Source organism: Macrobrachium rosenbergii, chromosome 49 (genome assembly GCF_040412425.1).
Source record: "Macrobrachium rosenbergii isolate ZJJX-2024 chromosome 49, ASM4041242v1, whole genome shotgun sequence".
Taxonomy (NCBI): Eukaryota; Metazoa; Arthropoda; class Malacostraca; order Decapoda; family Palaemonidae; genus Macrobrachium; species Macrobrachium rosenbergii.
In genome coordinates, this window is record NC_089789.1 from 11068578 (window position 1) to 11087465 (window position 18888).

The 18888-nt window shown below is 35.9% G+C and overlaps 1 protein-coding gene across 1 annotated transcript in view; it reads right to left on the reverse strand.

The window, feature by feature from the left end:
• The window catches only part of LOC136832084 (protein O-mannosyl-transferase TMTC1-like), a 117966-nt gene that overhangs the window by 54377 nt on the left and 44701 nt on the right, over nucleotides 1-18888 (reverse strand). The window contains exon 2 of the mRNA XM_067092715.1: nucleotides 7086-8354. Within this exon, the coding sequence (XP_066948816.1) occupies nucleotides 7086-7543 (458 nt within the window). The 5' untranslated portion in view covers nucleotides 7544-8354. The remainder of the gene's footprint in view (nucleotides 1-7085; nucleotides 8355-18888) is intronic.

The following is an 18888-nucleotide window of genomic DNA, read 5'->3' on the forward strand; positions in this document are numbered from 1 at the left end:
TCTCTCTCTCTCTCTCTTTCATTCGTCTCTATCAAATGGTGAAAGTTGTTCTCTCTCTCTCTCTCTCTCTCTCTCTCCTCTCTCTCTCTCTCTCTCTCTCTCTCTCCATTCGTCTCTATCAAATGGTGGAAGTTGTTCTCTCCTCTCCCTCTCTCTCTCTCTCTCTCTTCCATTCGTCTCTATCAAATGGTGGAAGTTGTTTTCTCTCTCTCTCTCTCTCTCTCTCTCTCTTCTCTCTCTTCCATTTTCCTTCTTTTGTAATGGGTTTTGCTGCTTCGTTTCCCGATGATGAACAGAGGATCGGGAAGAGGTAGCTTCAAAAGGGCATCATTTCGTATGAAAAGTAAAAGGAAAAAAAAAAAGTAAGTACGCTCGATTTTAGAACAGCGCATATAAGAAAAAAGACTTCTTTTAATCCCAGATACAGTCTTTTTGCGGCAAAGAGGAAACTATCATTTAACGGCATGTGCAAAGGCTATTCTTTTTACGGATGCAAAGGTTATTTTTTTTACGAAGACAGTAAGGTCATTATTTGTACTGTGAATGGAAAGGTTTTTTTTTTTTTTTTTTTTTTTAGGAAGAGAGTAAGGTCATTATTTGTACTGTGAATGGAGAGGTTTTTTTTTTTTTTTTTTTTAAGAGAGTAAGGTCATTATTTGTAATGTGAATGCAAAGGTTATTTTTTGGGGGGAAGACAGTAAGGTACTGTGAGTGCAAAGATCACTCTTTTCTTTTTAGGAATACAGTAAGGTCATTATTTGTACTGTGGATGCAAAGGTTATTCTTTTTTTAGGAAGACAGTAAGGTCATTATTTGTACTGTGGATGCAAAGGTTATTCTTTTTTTAGGAATACAGTAAGGTCATTATTTGTACTGTGGATGCAAAGGTTAGTCTTTTTTTTTTTTAGGAAGACAGTAAGGTCATTATTTGTACTGTGAATGCAAAGTTATTTTTTAGGAAGACAGTAAGGTCATTATTTGTAATGTGAATTCAAAGGCCATTTTTTTTTTAGGAAGACAGTAAGGTCATTATTTGTACTGTGAATGCAAAGGTCATTCTTTTCTTTTTAGGAAGACAGTAAGGTCATTATTTGTACTGTGGATTCTTTTCTTTTTAGGAAGACAGTAAGGTCATTATTTGTACTGTGGATGCAAAGGTTATTCTTTTTTTAAGAACACAGTAATTTCATTATTTGTACTGTGAATGCAAAGGTTATTCTTTTTTTTCAGGAAAACAGTAAGGTCATTATTTGTGCTGTGAATGCAAAGATCATTCTTTTTTTTTTAGGAAGACAATAAGGTCATTATTTGTACTGTGAATGCAAAGGTTATTCTTTTTTTTAGGAAGACAGTAAGGTCTGTGAATGCAAAGGTTATTCTTTTTTTTTTTAGGAAGACAGTAAGGTCATTACTTGTGCTGTGAATGCAAAGGTTATTCCTATTTTTTTAGGAAGACAGTAAGGTCATTATTTGTGCTGTGAATGCAAAGGTTATTCTTTTTTTCAGGAAGACAGTAAGGTCATTATTTGTGCTGTGAATGAGAGAGTAAGGTCATTATTTGTGCTGTGAATGCAAAGGTTATTCTTTTTTTTTTTTAGGAAGACAGTAAGGTCATTATATGTACTGTGAATGCAAAGGTCATTCTTTTTTTCAAGAAGACAGCAAGTTCATTATTTGTACTGGTGAATGCAAAGGTTACTTTTTTTAGGAAGACAGGAAAGTCATTATTTGTTCTGTGAATGCAAAGGTTATTCCTTTTTTTTGGGGGAAGACAGTAAAGGTCACTAGTTGTACTGTGAATGCAAAGGTTATTCTTTTTTTTTAGGAAGACAGTACGGTCATTATTTGTACTGTGAATGCAAAGGTTATGATTTTTTACGGCAAGGACAAAACATGACCATTTAACGGCCTATGCAACGGTTAATCTTTTTCATGGAAAGCACAAAAAATCAAAATATTACCATCGTTCCCTGTTTAAAGGATTGTGTATTTTCTTCACCATAAGGTTAACAATGCATAATCCTTCGTGTTCTCGACCAAACAGGCATTCCACAGCTCGAGAGAAATTAAAAATATATTAAAAATATACATATATACATATATATATATATATATATATATATATATATATATATATATGTATATATATATATATATATATATATAAGTTTTACTGATTAAATATAAAAAAGTTTTACTCTCTAGTTGAGTTTTCATGAGTCATGGCTCTTTTTGCTGCGAAGTCTTTTTTCTTTTTAGGTTCCAATTTACATCAAACGTAGAAGGATGAATACCCTTGTCATTAGATGAATTTACGGATTAAAAGTTGGGAAAAAAAAAAAAAAAGGTTAACAGTTCACCCAAACGACTTGAAGAAGGAAGAAAGTCTGAGGAGAAACATTTTCGGGAGATCACGCAATCTGGCGATCTCTTTAGATCCCCCCTCCCCTTCCCCTACTCTCCAACCCCCCCAACACCCGAAAATCCTGAAATATTAACGCAGCCGACGATATATTGACCTTCATTTTAAATTTCAAAGGGAGTTTACCAGTCGGCAAAGTATTGATCGAACCCCTGAATTCACAAGACAGCAATTTACTGACCTTTCTGAATGTCGGAAATAATTCGGCAGTCGGTGGCATTTCCATCCTCCTTTTGAAATTCGAAGAATATTGAGCAGTTGGCAACTACAGATCTTGTATCTAAATTCCGGTTTGGTGAACAATAATTCATATGATGTTTTCTACCATAACTGTTATCATTCTCTGATGCTCATCAAACATATACTCACACGGTGTTGCAATAATCACAATGTCCTCTGAACTTCTCGAATTCTTCGCACTTTTTGGATACGGATGTCACTGCAAAGCCTAAGACCCAAACAAGCAGCCAAGTGAGGAAATTCTGTCGCCCTTAACAGGATTCGAACCCGCATTCGGTATACCAGAACGAGGTCACGTTAAATGCCTGGGTTCGAGTCCTTCGACGGACGTCAGAATTTCTTCATTTGGATCTGAGGCTTTACAGTGACAAGCGTATCCAAAAAGGGTGAAGAAATCAAGCTTGTTTAGACAGCGTTGTGGTTATTAAAATTACATACATATCTGGTAAAGAAAGTTAGTAGATTATATATATATATATATATATATATATATATATATATATAATGAAAAATTGTTAGCAATGAATTATGAATTATCTCCAACATTCAACGTATTCTCTGTGAAGCCTTTTGATAACTGTAATTTATGACATTACAAAATATTGATTGAAGGTGTTTTCTTCATTTTATTCAATAAAGCACAAAGGCAATTTTTACATTGTTTTAAAACCTAATTATAAAATTTTATCGCAACAAAAATCTAATGCCAGCCCCAAGATTTCTATCAACATACCTAAAATAAATACTTTTTTAATGAACGTAAGATTCTTATGGATTGTTTATATAAATTTAATGTTGTTTAATTTTTATTATATATGGCAGGTGGATGATTTGTAGTGTATGATTTATTTTGTGCCTAATTCTATTATTTTATTAGCATTTCAATATTTGATTACGAAAACATTCGCTAATTTTATTTTGATAATCATGAAGTAAATGGTTTGCCAGATTTCTCAGTATTCACATTTTTGTTGAAGAGAATCGACCACACTATTCAGCTGTTATGAGAGAGAGAGAGAGAGAGAGAGAGAGAGAGAGAGAGAGAGAGAGAGATAAATAGTCACAACAATAGCTTCTCATAAATGGAGAGAGAGAGAGAGAGAGAGAGAGAGAGAGAGAGAGAGAGAGAGAGAGAGAGAGAGAGAGGAGAGAGAGAGAGGCCCTGGAGTCACGCACCTCTGTAGACAGCGTTTATAATTGGGAACAATTTTTGAAGGCTTTCACACGGAAAGACAAATTAAGAGTGAAAACAGCCAGAGTGTAATTTGCTTCCAATGAAAATTTGTGTAATTAATTGTTTTTATATAATTCCAGCCTTAGCTTTCCTCAGTACTTTTACATGTTAATGAAACTGATAATTCAAAATAATATAAATTTTCCTGGAGTGTGTATTATTAAACTGAATTCATAATGGAACTGATAATTGAAAATAACATAAATTTTCGTGGAATGTGTATGAAATTTAATTCATAATGGATCTGATATTTCAAAAAAGATGTATTTGCGTGGAATGCGTTTTAAATGTAATTAATTCTGCTTATGGTCAAGGTATGCAATTCTGATGGATATAAAATAAAATCGTGATGATAAATGATATTCCGGAAAGTGATTAAGGGGTTTAATATATGCGAAGATTTTTATAATGAAATACAATTTACCAACAGAAGATGAATAATGAACGCACATTTGAAAAATCGAGATTTATATTCCTGTTTTTACTGCAGTCATCCATTAACACAGAGATAGTTTTCATTACGCGTGTAATGAATTGAACAAAAACATTCATTACGTTTGATGCATTGACATTAAATTGATATTATTCTCTGAATGAGAGAGGCGGAATCTCTTTCTTAACAAAAGCCGCGTTGACAGAAAGACGAATCAGAGTCATTTCGACGGGTACAGAACAAGAAAATCATCTCGTCCCTTTCCATACAAAAATCTCGAAAACGTTTTTGTTGCAGATTGTCAAAACGTTTTCTCTCCCTCCCTCCCCACCTCCCCCCCTCTGTCTAAAATTGCCGTCTCTTTATCTACATCCTAGGTGATTATAGCTCTCATTATCCCTGTCATTATCTCCCACGAAGTAGCGGGGGATGTGCTTTTGGGGCGTAGAGGAATTGGTGTCGAAAATGACTCAGATTCTAACTTTCTGGAATAAAAATGAAGAAGAAAACGAAGAAGAAGAATAAGAAGAAGAAAAGATTTGAGGTCGAAAATAATCCTGTCATGAAATAATTCTCTCTCTCTCTCTCTCTCTCTCTCTCTGTTTCTATTTCATAACTAGGCAAATCAAGCGCTATAGTTTTGATAACTATTTTTTTTTCTCTCTCTCTCTCTCTCTCTCTGTTCCTATTTCATAATTTTGTTAATCAAGATTGCGATATTGCCAGTTCTCTCTCTCTCTCTCTCTCTCTCTCTCTCTCTCTCTCTCTCTCTCTCTCTCTCTCAGGATACCGAAATCGCCGAAGGTTCAGTCCTCACCGAAGCAGTTTTGTGAAAAAGATGAAAAACTTCTCCCTGAGCAGAAAAGAGGAGGTAGGAGGGCTATTTTCACCCCCAAAATGGAATCTCATTACGGTGAATACACCACAAGTACTTTTGCTTTTCCAAGCACTCGCCTTGCAATGCCTCTGGACAAAGGAACAGAGTAAAAAGTGTGATAGCGGTCAGTAAAGAGGATTTGCCCGATTGTGAGATGAGAGAGAGAGAGAGAGAGAGAGAGAGAGAGAGAGAGAGAGAGAGAGAGAGAGAGACTAACATACTGAGAGGAACCAAGAATATGAGTTGGCAAAACTGCAATTCTTAACTACGGCCTAAAAAAGAAGAATCTTCAAGTCATTACGTTAATATCACGCAGATACAAATGAAATGATCTGATCCCCATCTGGCAACATTCCTCATGAAATACGAAAGAGAATATATATATATATATATATATATATATATATATATATATATATATATATATATATATATATATATATATATATATATACTACACACACACACACACAAAAACACACACACACACACACACACACATATATATATATATATATATATATATATATATATATATATATATATATATATATACATATATATATGTGCGTGTGTGTGTGTATCTTTGGTTGGGAAGAGTCCTGAGGTCTGAACAAAGCATCTTATCCTTTTACTCTTAACCATACTATGTACCGCCTTTGGTAAATGACCTGAACTGGCATAAGGTCAGCCTAGCCTATAGCAACCACCTGCTCAGTAAAACAGATTCCTTGTTGACCTGATATATAAGACTGTCTGTCTGTATAACTCGATTATGGGGTAACAGACATTAATATATTAATAATATATTAATATCTAATGAAATAATCCGTGAAGTTAAAATAAAGCTTCGTAAAGGCTATTAAAATAACGCTACGTTACGGAAATAATTTTGTGCATTTCACTTTAATGGTGTCAGAAGGCTTAGGAGATTATGTGCACAAAGAACTTGACGTAAAAGGGGAATTTATCGTATTCACAGTATTTAGGATTGCTATTTGTGATACAATGCAACGTTACCAAGAGTATTATGATAATGATAAAGGGAATCTTTCCTACTTCAGTGAAAAATTTCATGAATGAATGACCTTTCGTGACCCCATCCGAAAAATACCATTTAGCGTTTATGGAATAAATTATATTTTTCACAATGCAAACAGACGAAATTTTAGTTCTATGAAAACTGAAATTCCTGTTTTTAACACTATTTCTAAAACAAATTCTACACTGTAAGAAAGTATATGATATTTCTAAAAATAAATGAGCTAATAATTTTACTAAAACCTTATATTTCCATTTTCAGACTATCATAATAAAAAATCAATAATGAAAGACAGACATAAGTGACATTGCAGAGTTTAAAAAGCTGAAACATTATTTTTAAGACAACTTGAGTTCCCATTTTCCAAAAATAGTTCATATTCAGAATGACATAACAAAAAATATCCTAAATGAAAGAAAGGAATATATGACATTTTCTTTAAATAAAAATGAAATAACAGTTTTATGACAACTGAAATTCCCTTTTCTAAAAATATTTCAGACTGAGAATGACATAAAAACATAAATCTAGATTGAAAGAAAGGAATATATGGTACTTTTTTTAATCTGAACAGATGGAATCACAGTTTTTATGACAATCTAAATCCCTGTTCTCAAAATTATTTCAGATTCAGAGTAACAAAACAAAAAACAAAAACAAACATACACAATTTAAACAGAATTTAAACTGGTGAAATGAAAGTTTATGAAAACTTAAATCCCTACTTCCTACAAAATATTTCAGACCCATACTGCCAGAACAAACAACAACTCCGAAAGGAGGAAAGGTCACCAAAAACCCAGAGGCAAGTCCCCAAACAGCAACAGCTCAACTTACCTGAACGTGAGGATGGTGAAAGGCCTGTAGGACTTGTGAGAAGAAGGATCGGCCATGGGCTTCCCCCAGTAGTCGTTGAAGAACACCCTGGACACGTGGTTAGTTCCCAGGACGTCCGGGTTTGTTTTGATGGCGCTGATGTCGTCGTGGACGAAGTCTCCAGCCAGGCCGTTGAGGTACACTGCGACGCTGGCTATCCAGACTGTCATGTAGAGCCAAGTGGGCGGATCTTCTTCATCTTCTGCTACATCCTCCAGCTCCTCGTTCGAGAGGCATTCCGCCCTGATGCAGCAACAAGGGCCTCCTCCCGGAGTGTAGGTGTTAGTGTAGGTGTAGCCACTACACCTGGAACTCGAGGGACAATTTGGAGGCGTTGCTCTTTTCCGCCTTCTCCAGGTGGACGTCTGAGAGCACAGGTGGCAAGGAGAGTCTTCTCGGTCGATCATTCTACATGACATGGTTTCAAAATCCCCTCCCCTCCCCCAGGGGTCTATGGTTTCTAAATCCCTATAAATCCCCTGGGGCCTATGGTTTGAAAACCCCTTAAATCCTCTGGGGCCTATAGTTTCGAAATCCCTTAGGGCCTTTGATTTCTAAATCACTCTAAATCCTCAAAGCCTATGGTTTCGAAACCCCTCGAAATCCCTAGGGCCTATGGTCTCGAAATCCCCTAGGTAACTATGGTTTTAAAATTCCTCTAAATCCCCAGCGGCCTATGGTTTCGAAATCCCTCTAAATCCCCAGGCCTACGGTTCCGAAATCCCTCAAAATCCCCAGGAGCATATGGTTTATAAATCCCTTCAAATCCTCAGGGCCTATGGTTAAAAATCCCTTTGAATCCCTAGGACCTATGGTTTAGAAATCCCTCTAAATCCCTGGACCCTATGGTTTAGAAATCCCTCTAAATTCCTAGGGCCTATGGTTCCGAAATCCCTTCAAATTCTCAGGGCCTATGGTTTAGAAATCCCTCTGAATCCCCAGGGCCTACGGTTTTCAAATCCCCAGGAATTATTGTTTCAAAATCCCTCTAAATCCCCCAGGGCCCATGGTTTCGAAATCCCACGAAACGCCCCCCACAACCCCCTGGCCTAAAAGCCAAAAGGTTTCTCTTTTAATCTCTATTTTCTTCCTTTTTCTCTCTCACTTTTTGCGGTCTCACTACTTTTCTGTCAACACTTTTTCACTAGAGAGATAAACACCACTTCACGTACATCCGACTGTCTCGCGACCCGTCCTGGACATTTTGTTATCGGAGTTCGCCTTATTGTTCTGAAAAGACAGAAGAAATATTCATATACTTTATTTGAATTTGGGATGGCATGGGGTGGACTTCGGTAATACAAAACGAAGCATAAAAAGTATATATAAGCACTGATTTATGCAATCTCTCTCTCTCTCTCTCTCTCTCTCTCTCTCTCTCTCTCTCTCTCTCTATATATATATATATATATATATATATATATATATATATATATATATATATATATATATATCACAGGTGAAAATAAGAAACGGGTGTAGGTCCTGTATTAGTCCTTCATCAATGGCTTGGAAATAAAGTCGAAACCGGTCAGGACCTACACCCCGTTTCTTATTTTTCACCTGTGGTAATGTGTGATAAATGAATCACGTACAAAAGTGATAATAATCATACCAAGGGCAGAGGAAGACGTCCATAATAACGGCATACCTTTATTTGTGCTTACGTTTCAAGACATCTGTCTCATTACCCCTTGGTCCTGTTTGCCTCGGTTGATAGCAGCCACCTACCTTCTCAGCTATATATATATATATATATATATATATATATATATATATATATATATATATATATATATATATATATACATATATATATATATATAATATATATATATATATATACAGTATATATATATATATATATATATATATATATATATATATATATATATATATGAATATAAAAAACCCATAAAACACTATTGAAACGTTGCAACCACACCTACATATGTTTTGTATATATACCCTTGTAACATCTTATCTGTCCATATTCTACTAGTGAACAGGGGCACAGAAGCAAGTGCCCCTGAAATATATGGTTGCAACGTTTAAATAGTGTTTTATGGGCCTTTTTATATTCATATTACACTGTGGTATTACAGGAAAAGACATTCATATATATATATATATATATATATATATATATATACATATATATATATGTATATAATTTTCGACAGATAAGATTTCGGACGAACCAAACCAAAGATTAATTTGCCGTGATCACTTTTAAGCCTTAAGAAACCTACTGAGATTATTATTCCGGCTGATCAGGAAAGGAAAAAAAAAAAAGACTGATGCTCAGAGAACAATTAATCTGTTTGTTACGGATTTCTGAATAAGAGCTGAAACGTCCAATGAAATGAGTAAGAAAATGATAATAGAGTCATAATATTTTTTCTGTGGCATTCCCGATGAAGTTCATAAATTGCTCATAAACAAACAAAATAAAAGGATACATAAATAAATAAATAAAATACATAAATAACAAATTGTTTCATAGGTAGAGATCAAAAACATATTTATATTTAACATATTCGATATATAAAATTTTAAAAACATGTTTTCAACGACAAATTCTACTCACGTTTGTCAAAAGTGTCACAAGGAAATTATGGCACATTAATGTGTTTAATATCTAAAAATCTAAGCTTTAAAAGCTCCCACCTTTTAAATATGTTCGATTTGCCAAGGAAAGATTATACTCATATTTGTTTAATGTTGTCTATGACAGTTTATGGCAAATGGATGCGTTCATTATTTAAAAATCTAGAACTGTAAACTGCCCATCTTGCAAATATGTTCGACTTGCCAATGAAAGATTTGGGTCCCGTTTGTTTAATGTTCTCTGCGAGAGCTTATGGCACATGGATGCGTTCAGTATCTAAAAATCAAGAACTGAAAACTGTCCATCTTGCAAATATGTTCGATTTGCCAATGAAAGATTAGGGTCCTGTTTATTAAATGTCCACTATGAAACTTTATTGCATAAGGATGCGTTTAGTATCTAAAATCTTAGGTCTGAAAACTGTCCACCCTGCGAATAATGCTCTGGATTGTCACACGAAAAGATAGGACCGTGCCCCGTTGCGCGTCTCCTATCCCAATGAACAGCCTCCGCTGACATCTGTAGCTGGTACAACGAACGAGCCCCAATTTTTTGTTAACGAAGGAAATTTATCCGACAAAACGGGTTCGCCAGAGCGCCATAAATCCCAATGTTACGGGTAAGTGACCGTGATAGAGCCATTAGGGTATATTGAATGTCTCTATTACTTTGATTTACGACGCATAAATCTGATACAGTTTTGAACTGCGATTCTGCATTATCGCTGAAGTTTGGTCTTGTTGAGGGGTGGGAGGAGGAGGAGGAGGAGGAGGAGGAGGAGGAGGAGGAGGAGGAGGAGGAGGAGGAGGAAATAAATCTGTGGGAAAACTGCTTACAAGAGTTGAGAGAAGGTCCCTCTCTACCAGTTTCTATTGAAGGTTGGCCTGCAACCTTTTGTGAAGTAATTTTTAGTATCCCGAGAATATTTATTTTTTTAATATATTATCTACTTACAAGGGCGTATTAACCTTCTCTGGAGGGGTGGGGGAGGGTAATAAATCTGTGGGGAATTTGCCTACGACGGTTAAGGTAAGCAAAAGTCTTCTCTCTACGAGTTTCTGCTGGAGACTGGCCTGCAATCTTTAATAATGTAATTTTCAGTAATCCGAGAACATTTAAAACATTTTATTTATTTATTTTATTAAAAACACATTTTAACTGAAGTTTGGTAGCCGGGTGGGAAATAAATCTGTGGGAAAATTGCTTGCAAGAGTTGAGAGAAGGTCTCTTTACCAGTTTCTAGTAAATGGAATGGAATTTGAAGTTTAGTTTAGAGATGAATAGTTATGGCAATGAATTTATAAATTAAATAAATAAAATAAGAGAATGATTTTAAAACTATGGTAAAAATTGACATTTGGCAAAAACTGAGTTTCTAGTGAAGCTGTCCTCGCAACCTTTTATGAAGTAATTTTTAGCAACCCAAGAAACTTTTTTATATTTCATAGAAATATAAAACAAAATTCCGTAGTGATGAAAGTGTGCATAGGAGAGCCTCGATGGCTCGGTCGGTAGAGCAGCAGCCTCAGACTTCATAGAGGTCTGTGGCGCGGGTTCAAATCCGCAGCCGACCGGTCAGAGAGGTGGACACTTTGCTATCCGTGTAGACACCCCGGGATTACGTATGTAATCAACGGATAGGTTTGCTGAAAGCAAATGGGTGTTACAGACTAATACACACATTAACAAAGCCACTCCAACGTCTTCTAAAAACATAACAGACACCTCACACGTCTCGAACTGTTGACTTAACCACGCAGTTCTCCTCGCTACTGGGAGAAATGGGGCTGGGAATTTGGTACGATACATGTACACATTCGTTACCGGGGTCTAAGCGATGTCCAGCACGGCAGCCGATCGAGGCTACGGCCTACCCCAACGCCAAATCAAAGTCCTTCAAAAGAAGGCATCGTGCCTACCCCTTATAAAAATGGGAAAAGCACGTTAAAACAAAGATGAAAGTGTGCATAGGAATTTATTTTAGTTTTACAGAAATATAACAAAATTCAGTTGTGATGAAAGTGTGCATAGGAATATTTATTTTAGTTTCATAGATATATAGAAAAATTCAGTAGTGAAGAAAGTGTGCATAGGAACTTATTTTAGTTTCATAGAAATATAAAAAAATTCAGTAGTGATGAAAGTGTGCATAGGAATTTATTTTAGTTTCACAGAAATATAAAAAATTCAGTAGTGATGAAAGTGTGCATAGAAATTTAGTTTAGTTTCCTAGATATATAAAAAAATTCAGTAGTGATGAAAGTGTGCATAGGAACTTATTTTAGTTTCACAGAAATATAAAAAAAATTCGGTAGTGATGAAAGTGTGCATAGGAATTTATTTTAGTTTCACAGAAATATAAAAAAATTCAGTAGTGATGAAAGTGTGCATAAGAATTTATTTTAGTTTCATAGATATATAAAAAATTTAGTAGTGATGAAAGTGTGCATAGGAATTTATTTTAGTTTCATAGATATATAACAAAAATTCAGTAGTGATGAAAGTGTGCATAGGAATTTATTTTAGTTTTATAGAAACATAAAAAAATTCAGTAGTGATGAAAGTGTGCATAGGAATTCATTTTAGTTTCACAGAAATATAAAAAATTCAGTAGCGATGAAAGTGTGCATAGGAATTTATTTTAGTTTCATAGATATATAAAAAAATTCAGTAGTAATGAAAGTGTGCATAGGAATTTATTTTAATTTCACAGAAATATAAAAAAAATTCAGTAGTGATGAAAGTGTGCATAGGAATTTATTTTAGTTTCATAGATATATAAAAAAAATTCAGTAATGATGGTGTGCATAGGAACTTATTTTATTTTCATCGGAATATAAAAAAAATCAGGAGTGATGAAAGTGTGCATAGGAATTTATTTTAGTTTCATAGGAATATAAAAAAATTCAGTAGTAATGAAAGTGTGCACAGGAATTTATTTTAGTTTCATATATATAAAAAAAATCAGTAATGATGAAAGTGTGCATAGGAACTTATTTTATTTTCATAGGAATATAAAAAAAATTCAGTAGTGATGAAAGTGTGCATAGGAATTTATTTTAGTTTCATAGGAATATAAAAAAAATTCAGTGGTGATGAAAGTGTGCATAGGAATTTATTTTCGTTTCATAGATATATAAAAAAATCAGTAGTGATGAAAGTGTGCATAGGAATTTATTTTAGTTTCACAGAAATAAAAAAAAATCAGTAGTGATGAAAGTGTGCATAGAAATTCATTTTAGTTTCACAGAAATAAAAAAATTCAGTGATGAAAGCGTGAATTTTAGTTTCACAGAAATAAAAAAAATTCAGTCGTGATGAAAGTGGGCATAGACATTTATTTTAATTTCACAGAAATATGAACAAATTCAGTAGTGATGAAAGTGTGCATAGGAATTTATTTAGTTTCATAGATATATAAAAAAATCAGTAGTGATGAAAGTGTGCATAGGAATTTATTTTAGTTTCATAGAAGTTAAAACATTTAGTTAGTGATAAAAGTGTGCGTAGAAATTTATTTTGGTTCTACAGAAATGTTTCACAGATTTCATTAGTGATGAAATTGTGAATAGAATAGAATTTAGAATTTAGGCCAAAGGACATGCGCTGGGACCTATGAGGCCATTCAGCGCTAAAGGGAAATTGACAGCATAAGGTCTGAAAGGTGTAACAGGAATAAAACCTCGGAGATGCACAATGAAACAATTGTTAGAGAGGGTGGAAAGTTAGATGAAAGAAAGGGGATATGAATGGAGGTACAGTCAGAGGAATGAAAGACGTTGCAGCTAGGAGCCGAAGGGCTGCAAAGAACCTGAAGTAATGACTACAGTGCACCGCGTGAGGTGCACTGACGGCACCTAACCCCATACAGGGGATGAAATTCATTTTAGTTTCATAGAAATGTTTTGCAAATTTCGTTAGTGATAAAAGTAGGAGTGGGAAGTTATTTAAGTTGCATGGAAGTATAATAAAAACAAGTAAGAAATGCGCCGAAGTTTCTTCGGCGCAATCGAGTTTTCTGTCTGGTGGTGGCCTCAGCCACGGCGCATGAAACTCAACCACAGTCCGGTGGTGACCTTTTTTGTTGGTACCTATAGCGCTGCCAGAAGTACGATAATACTAACTTTAACCTTAAATAAAATAAAGACTACTAAGGTTAGAGGGCTGCAATTTGGTATGTTTGATGATTGGAGGGTGGATGATCAACATTCCAATTTGCAGCCCTCTAGCCTCAGTAGTTTTTAAGATCTGAGGGAGGACAGACAGACAAAGCCGGCACAATAGTTTTCTTTTACCGAAAACTAAAAAGGCTGATATATTTGTGACGAAGTTAATGAAACAAAATGTTTCAGCGACGTATGAATACAAACGAGAGATATAATTACTTGTGACAAGGGGCGAATATGAAGGCGAATTAGCTGCATAAAACACTGGCTATGAGTACAGTCTGTCCGTTTTCAGGAAATCGGATTGGAAATGCAATGAACTGCAATGCCTTGGTCGCTGTCAGTTCACTGAACTGAGCGCCCTTCCTCTCCCAGGCCTAACGGGATTTTTCAGGCCTACTATGAGACTCGTCAATTATCTAAGGCATTAATGGATAACCTCCTAAGCCGATCTGAAGATCAGCTCTTACTGAAATGAAATGGAACGCGAAAATGAAAAGAATTTGCTCATTGAAAATGAACTGGGAAATTAAAGAACCAAGTCACAGTTTATCAAAACAATTTGGAAAACGAAGAAAGTAGACATTGTTTATTGAAAATTAATTGGACGACGAAAAAGGGAGATAATGTCAGTTGCAAGCAAATTGTATAACAAAAAGTCAAGCAGATGTTTGCTGGATACTGACAGGAACACGAAACGGAGGCTATTGCGTACTGGAACCCAATTACGGCACGAAAAAGCGAACCCATTTCCCATCAAAAACCAATAATCATAAAAGATTCACAGAAACAAAAATGAAGCCTTTCATGTGGCAAATTAACTGGGGAGAGAAATATGAAGACATTTCTCACTGGAGACTAACTGGAAAAAAAAAACTAAGCCATTCATATTGGAAATTAATTTGAAGACGAAAAATAAAGCCAACTTTTTAATGAAGGTCTTTTGTGGTCTTAAAGGATTCTTTCCCTTCATAAAGATTAAAATTAGGAGGACAGTCTTTTCGAAGTGAATTTAAAACGGTTTCACCGGGTCTCCGAAACAATTCTAGTTTTCTGAAAAGAAAAACTACTGTGCTGACTTTGTCTGTCCGTCCGCATTTTTTTCTGTCCGTACTTTTTCTGTCCGCCCTCAGATCTTAAAAACTACTGAGGCTAGTGGGCTATTAATTGGGATGTTGATCATCCACCCTCCAGTCATCAAACATACCAAATTGCAGCCCTCTAGCCTCAGTAGTTTTTATTTTATTTAAGGTTAAATTTAGCCATAATCATGCGTCTGGCAACGATATAGGCCAGGCCACCACCGGGCCGTGGTCAAAGTTTCATGGGCAGCGGCTCATACAGCATTATACCTAGACCGCCGAAAGATAGATATATTTTCGGTGGCCTTGATTATACGATGTACAGAAAGGGATAAAGAATGGTAAAGGAGTGAAATGTATTTCAAAGGAAGGAATTACTCAGAAAAAAAATAAGGCGGGATTTTCTAAGATTCCGTCTACAATGCAGTAAATGACATGTTCAACATACGTCAGCAACTTGTCGTATACATATCACCAACAGGTTGCAAACGAGTCGACGACTGTACTGGAAAACGAATCCTTAGCAAATGCTGGATAACCAGATTCTTCATTGGAGGGGTGGGTAGAGCTCTCGGCTAGCACGCTGTTGGCCCAGCGTTCGACTCTCCGATCGGCCAATGAAGAATTAAAGGAATTTATTACTGGTGATAGAAATTCATTTCTCGTCATAATGTGGTTCGGATTCCACAATATGCTGTAAGTCCCGTTGCTAGGTAACCAACTGGTTCTTAGCCACGTAAAATAAATCTAATCCCTCGGGCCAGCCCTAGGAGAGCTGTTCATCAGTTCAGTGGTCTGGTTAAACTAAGATATACTTAACTTTGTAGAAGCACTGGTTAGGACTACAAAGAAGTCGTTGACATGTATGCAACCTGCATATGATATGTCGACAATAAGTTACCGACTTGTTTACGACATGCTGTACTGTAGAATGGACATACCTCAAGAAGTTTTTAATTCAAAATTAAGACTCCAAATTTATTAAGTATCATCAGCCGTTGACAACAAAAGCGCCTGTTCTAAATACATTCCTTTTTATTTGATGTCATCTTGACTGAAAAATAAAGTCCGCAGTAGTATGTATATGCGAGTATATTGCCATGTACAAAAACCTTCCGCCAACTTGATCAGTTGGCCTCTTCAGCCAGAATAAACATAGAAATAATAATACATTTTTCAAAGATGTTGTCCTAAATGTATTATTATTTCTATGTTTATTCTGGCTGAAGAGGCCAACTGATCAAGTTGCCGAAAGCTTCCTGTATGTAGCAATGTACTCGTACATACATACTAGTACGGACTTTATTTTTACATTCCTTTTTCTTTAACAAAATGTTTATATTTCACATTACGGATTCTCTCTCTCTCTCTCTCTCTCTCTCTCTCTCTCTCTCTCTCTCTCTCTCTCTCTCTTTCAAGCAAACAGACTCATGGAATCATTACCGTCTTGACATGTATCCATCAAATTTCAGACAGCTCACACGAGTTGTGTCTCCCACGACGTTGACGAATATAAACTTCAACAATTCTCTTGTATCCTTCACCATCTGGAGCCTTTCTTCCTACCTCCTCTGTCTCCCTCTCACCCCCCTCCCCGTCTCCATCTCCCCACCCCACCAAAGACACACAGACACACACACACACACACACCATGGATTCACATAAATCCTAATCAACAACACTGCTCCATTCGAAGTGAGGTTTATTTCAGTTCCCTTCGCTTGAAATGTTAATGACGAGGCTGATAAGCAAGGGAGACCGGGTTACACAAAAGATAATAATAAAATACTAAAAGAATGGAGGAAAGACACAACAGTTGATATAACTCTAGAAACAAAAGAAATGGTAATCATCATACCAATAGCAACAAACTTGATGCATCACTGTCATCATCTTTATCAAACAATGCATACATCTTACTGGAATTCAAATGATATAAACTAAACAAAATAAATGTTCACTGGAAAAAGGAAGATTTTCTTAGTGCGCCATGAAACGAGAACACTCCACATAATAATGGAAGGCAGAATCTACGGCAGAGAATATCGTTTATAAGGTCACCATCAGTGACTTTTATAATTATATCATCAGTGATTTTTATAATTATATCTTAAATCACACTAAAAGTATGATTAAAAATGCGCTTCTTACAGGATTACAAATTATGTCATTTCTGTCTGATAATATAACAGGATTTATTTTAACGGATGAACAATTATTCCCTTCGCGCATTCCTTCGGAATTTTTCCTTCATCCAAACATATCGTACACATATTATTCAGTCACTTAATTCAAAATTTCAGCCACATTTTCTTGACATTGCTGGAGGATCGGAGAAAGAGAGGTTTTACCCCTTTAACACTTAAAACGCATTTCGGAATTATAAACTGAGTTCTATTTTAGAACCTAAACATTTTATATAATTGTCTGCACGAAGGTATCAACAAAGCATGCAAAGGAAGTCTGCTCTTTTGGTGAAAACGAACATCTAAAAAAGCAAATTAGCCTTTGAATAGAAACAGCTTCCACAAATAGCAGCTCGAATGCTTAAACCAATTATGCAAAACGCGCGAATGGAAAGGGTATTTTAATCCCCTTCCCACTCCCTCCCATCCATCCCCTTCCCTTCCAATTCCATACCACCAAAATTGCCCAATCATTAAACAAATCACCACTGCATAATCTAACCTTAAGACCACAAACACTGAAACAGCTGTTGCTGGTAATCCGTTTCTCCACATCCCAACAAACGTGAGTTAAAGCCTGGCAAGCGCTCGCGCTCATGTCCTTGGGCGTATGAATCCGCAAATAACCTCACCTGCATAAACCCCCAAATAACCTCACTTGTATAAACCACAAATAACCTCACCCGCATATATCCTCAAATAACCTCACCTGCATAAATCCCCAAATAACCTCACTTGCATAAATCCACAAAAAACCTCACCTGTATATATCCCCAAATAACCTCACCGGCATAAATCCCCAGATAACCTCACCTGAATATGTCCCCGAATAACCTCACCTGCATAAATCCCCAAATAACCTCAACTGCATAAATTCCCAAAAAGACCTCGCCTGCATAAATCCCCAAATGACCTCGCCTGCATAAATTCCCAAATAACCTCACTTGCATAAATCCTCAAATAACCTCACCTACATAAATCCCCAAATAACCTCAACTGCATAAATCCCCAAATAACCTCACTTGCATAAATCCTCAAACAACATCATCCGCATAAAACCCCCAAAATAACCTCACTTGCATGTTTCCCCAAATAACCTCACTTGGATAAACCCCAAATAACCTCACTAGAATGGATTCCCAAACCTCAGCCATTTTGCCTCTCTCTCTCTCTCTCTCTCTCTCTCTCTCTCTCTCTCTCTCATATTGACAATCGGCTCATTACCCGGAACAACGCAGGTTCCAATCCGCAGCAGTGGCCATGGCCATTCTATCGCTGATAACGGATTGCCATTAGGACTGGCAATTTACTCTGTGATTGAGAGTCAGCGCGGCACTCATGAGCGCATGTTGATAAGGACCATAAATAACTCTCGCCGTAATGAAACAACAAATCCGTACAGTCGTTTCAAGTTGGAAATCCTGGCATGGAGGGAGCAAGAGGAGGAAGAAGGTGAGGATTCCTCTCTCTCTCTCTCTCTCTGCTTTGCTTTGATTTGAATGCTGTGTGTGTGTGTGTGTGTGTGTAAGTGATCTGACTTCTGTAACAAGGAATGCCATTGGAATTTCATTTGAAGTGTAATAAGTTTTCTGTTTATTTTGTTGTGGCAACTTGTTCCTTGGGATATTTACAGAAATGTTTCGTGATGCGTTGATAGCAAAAGTTTGTGTTATATATATATATATTTATATATATATATATATATATATATATATATAT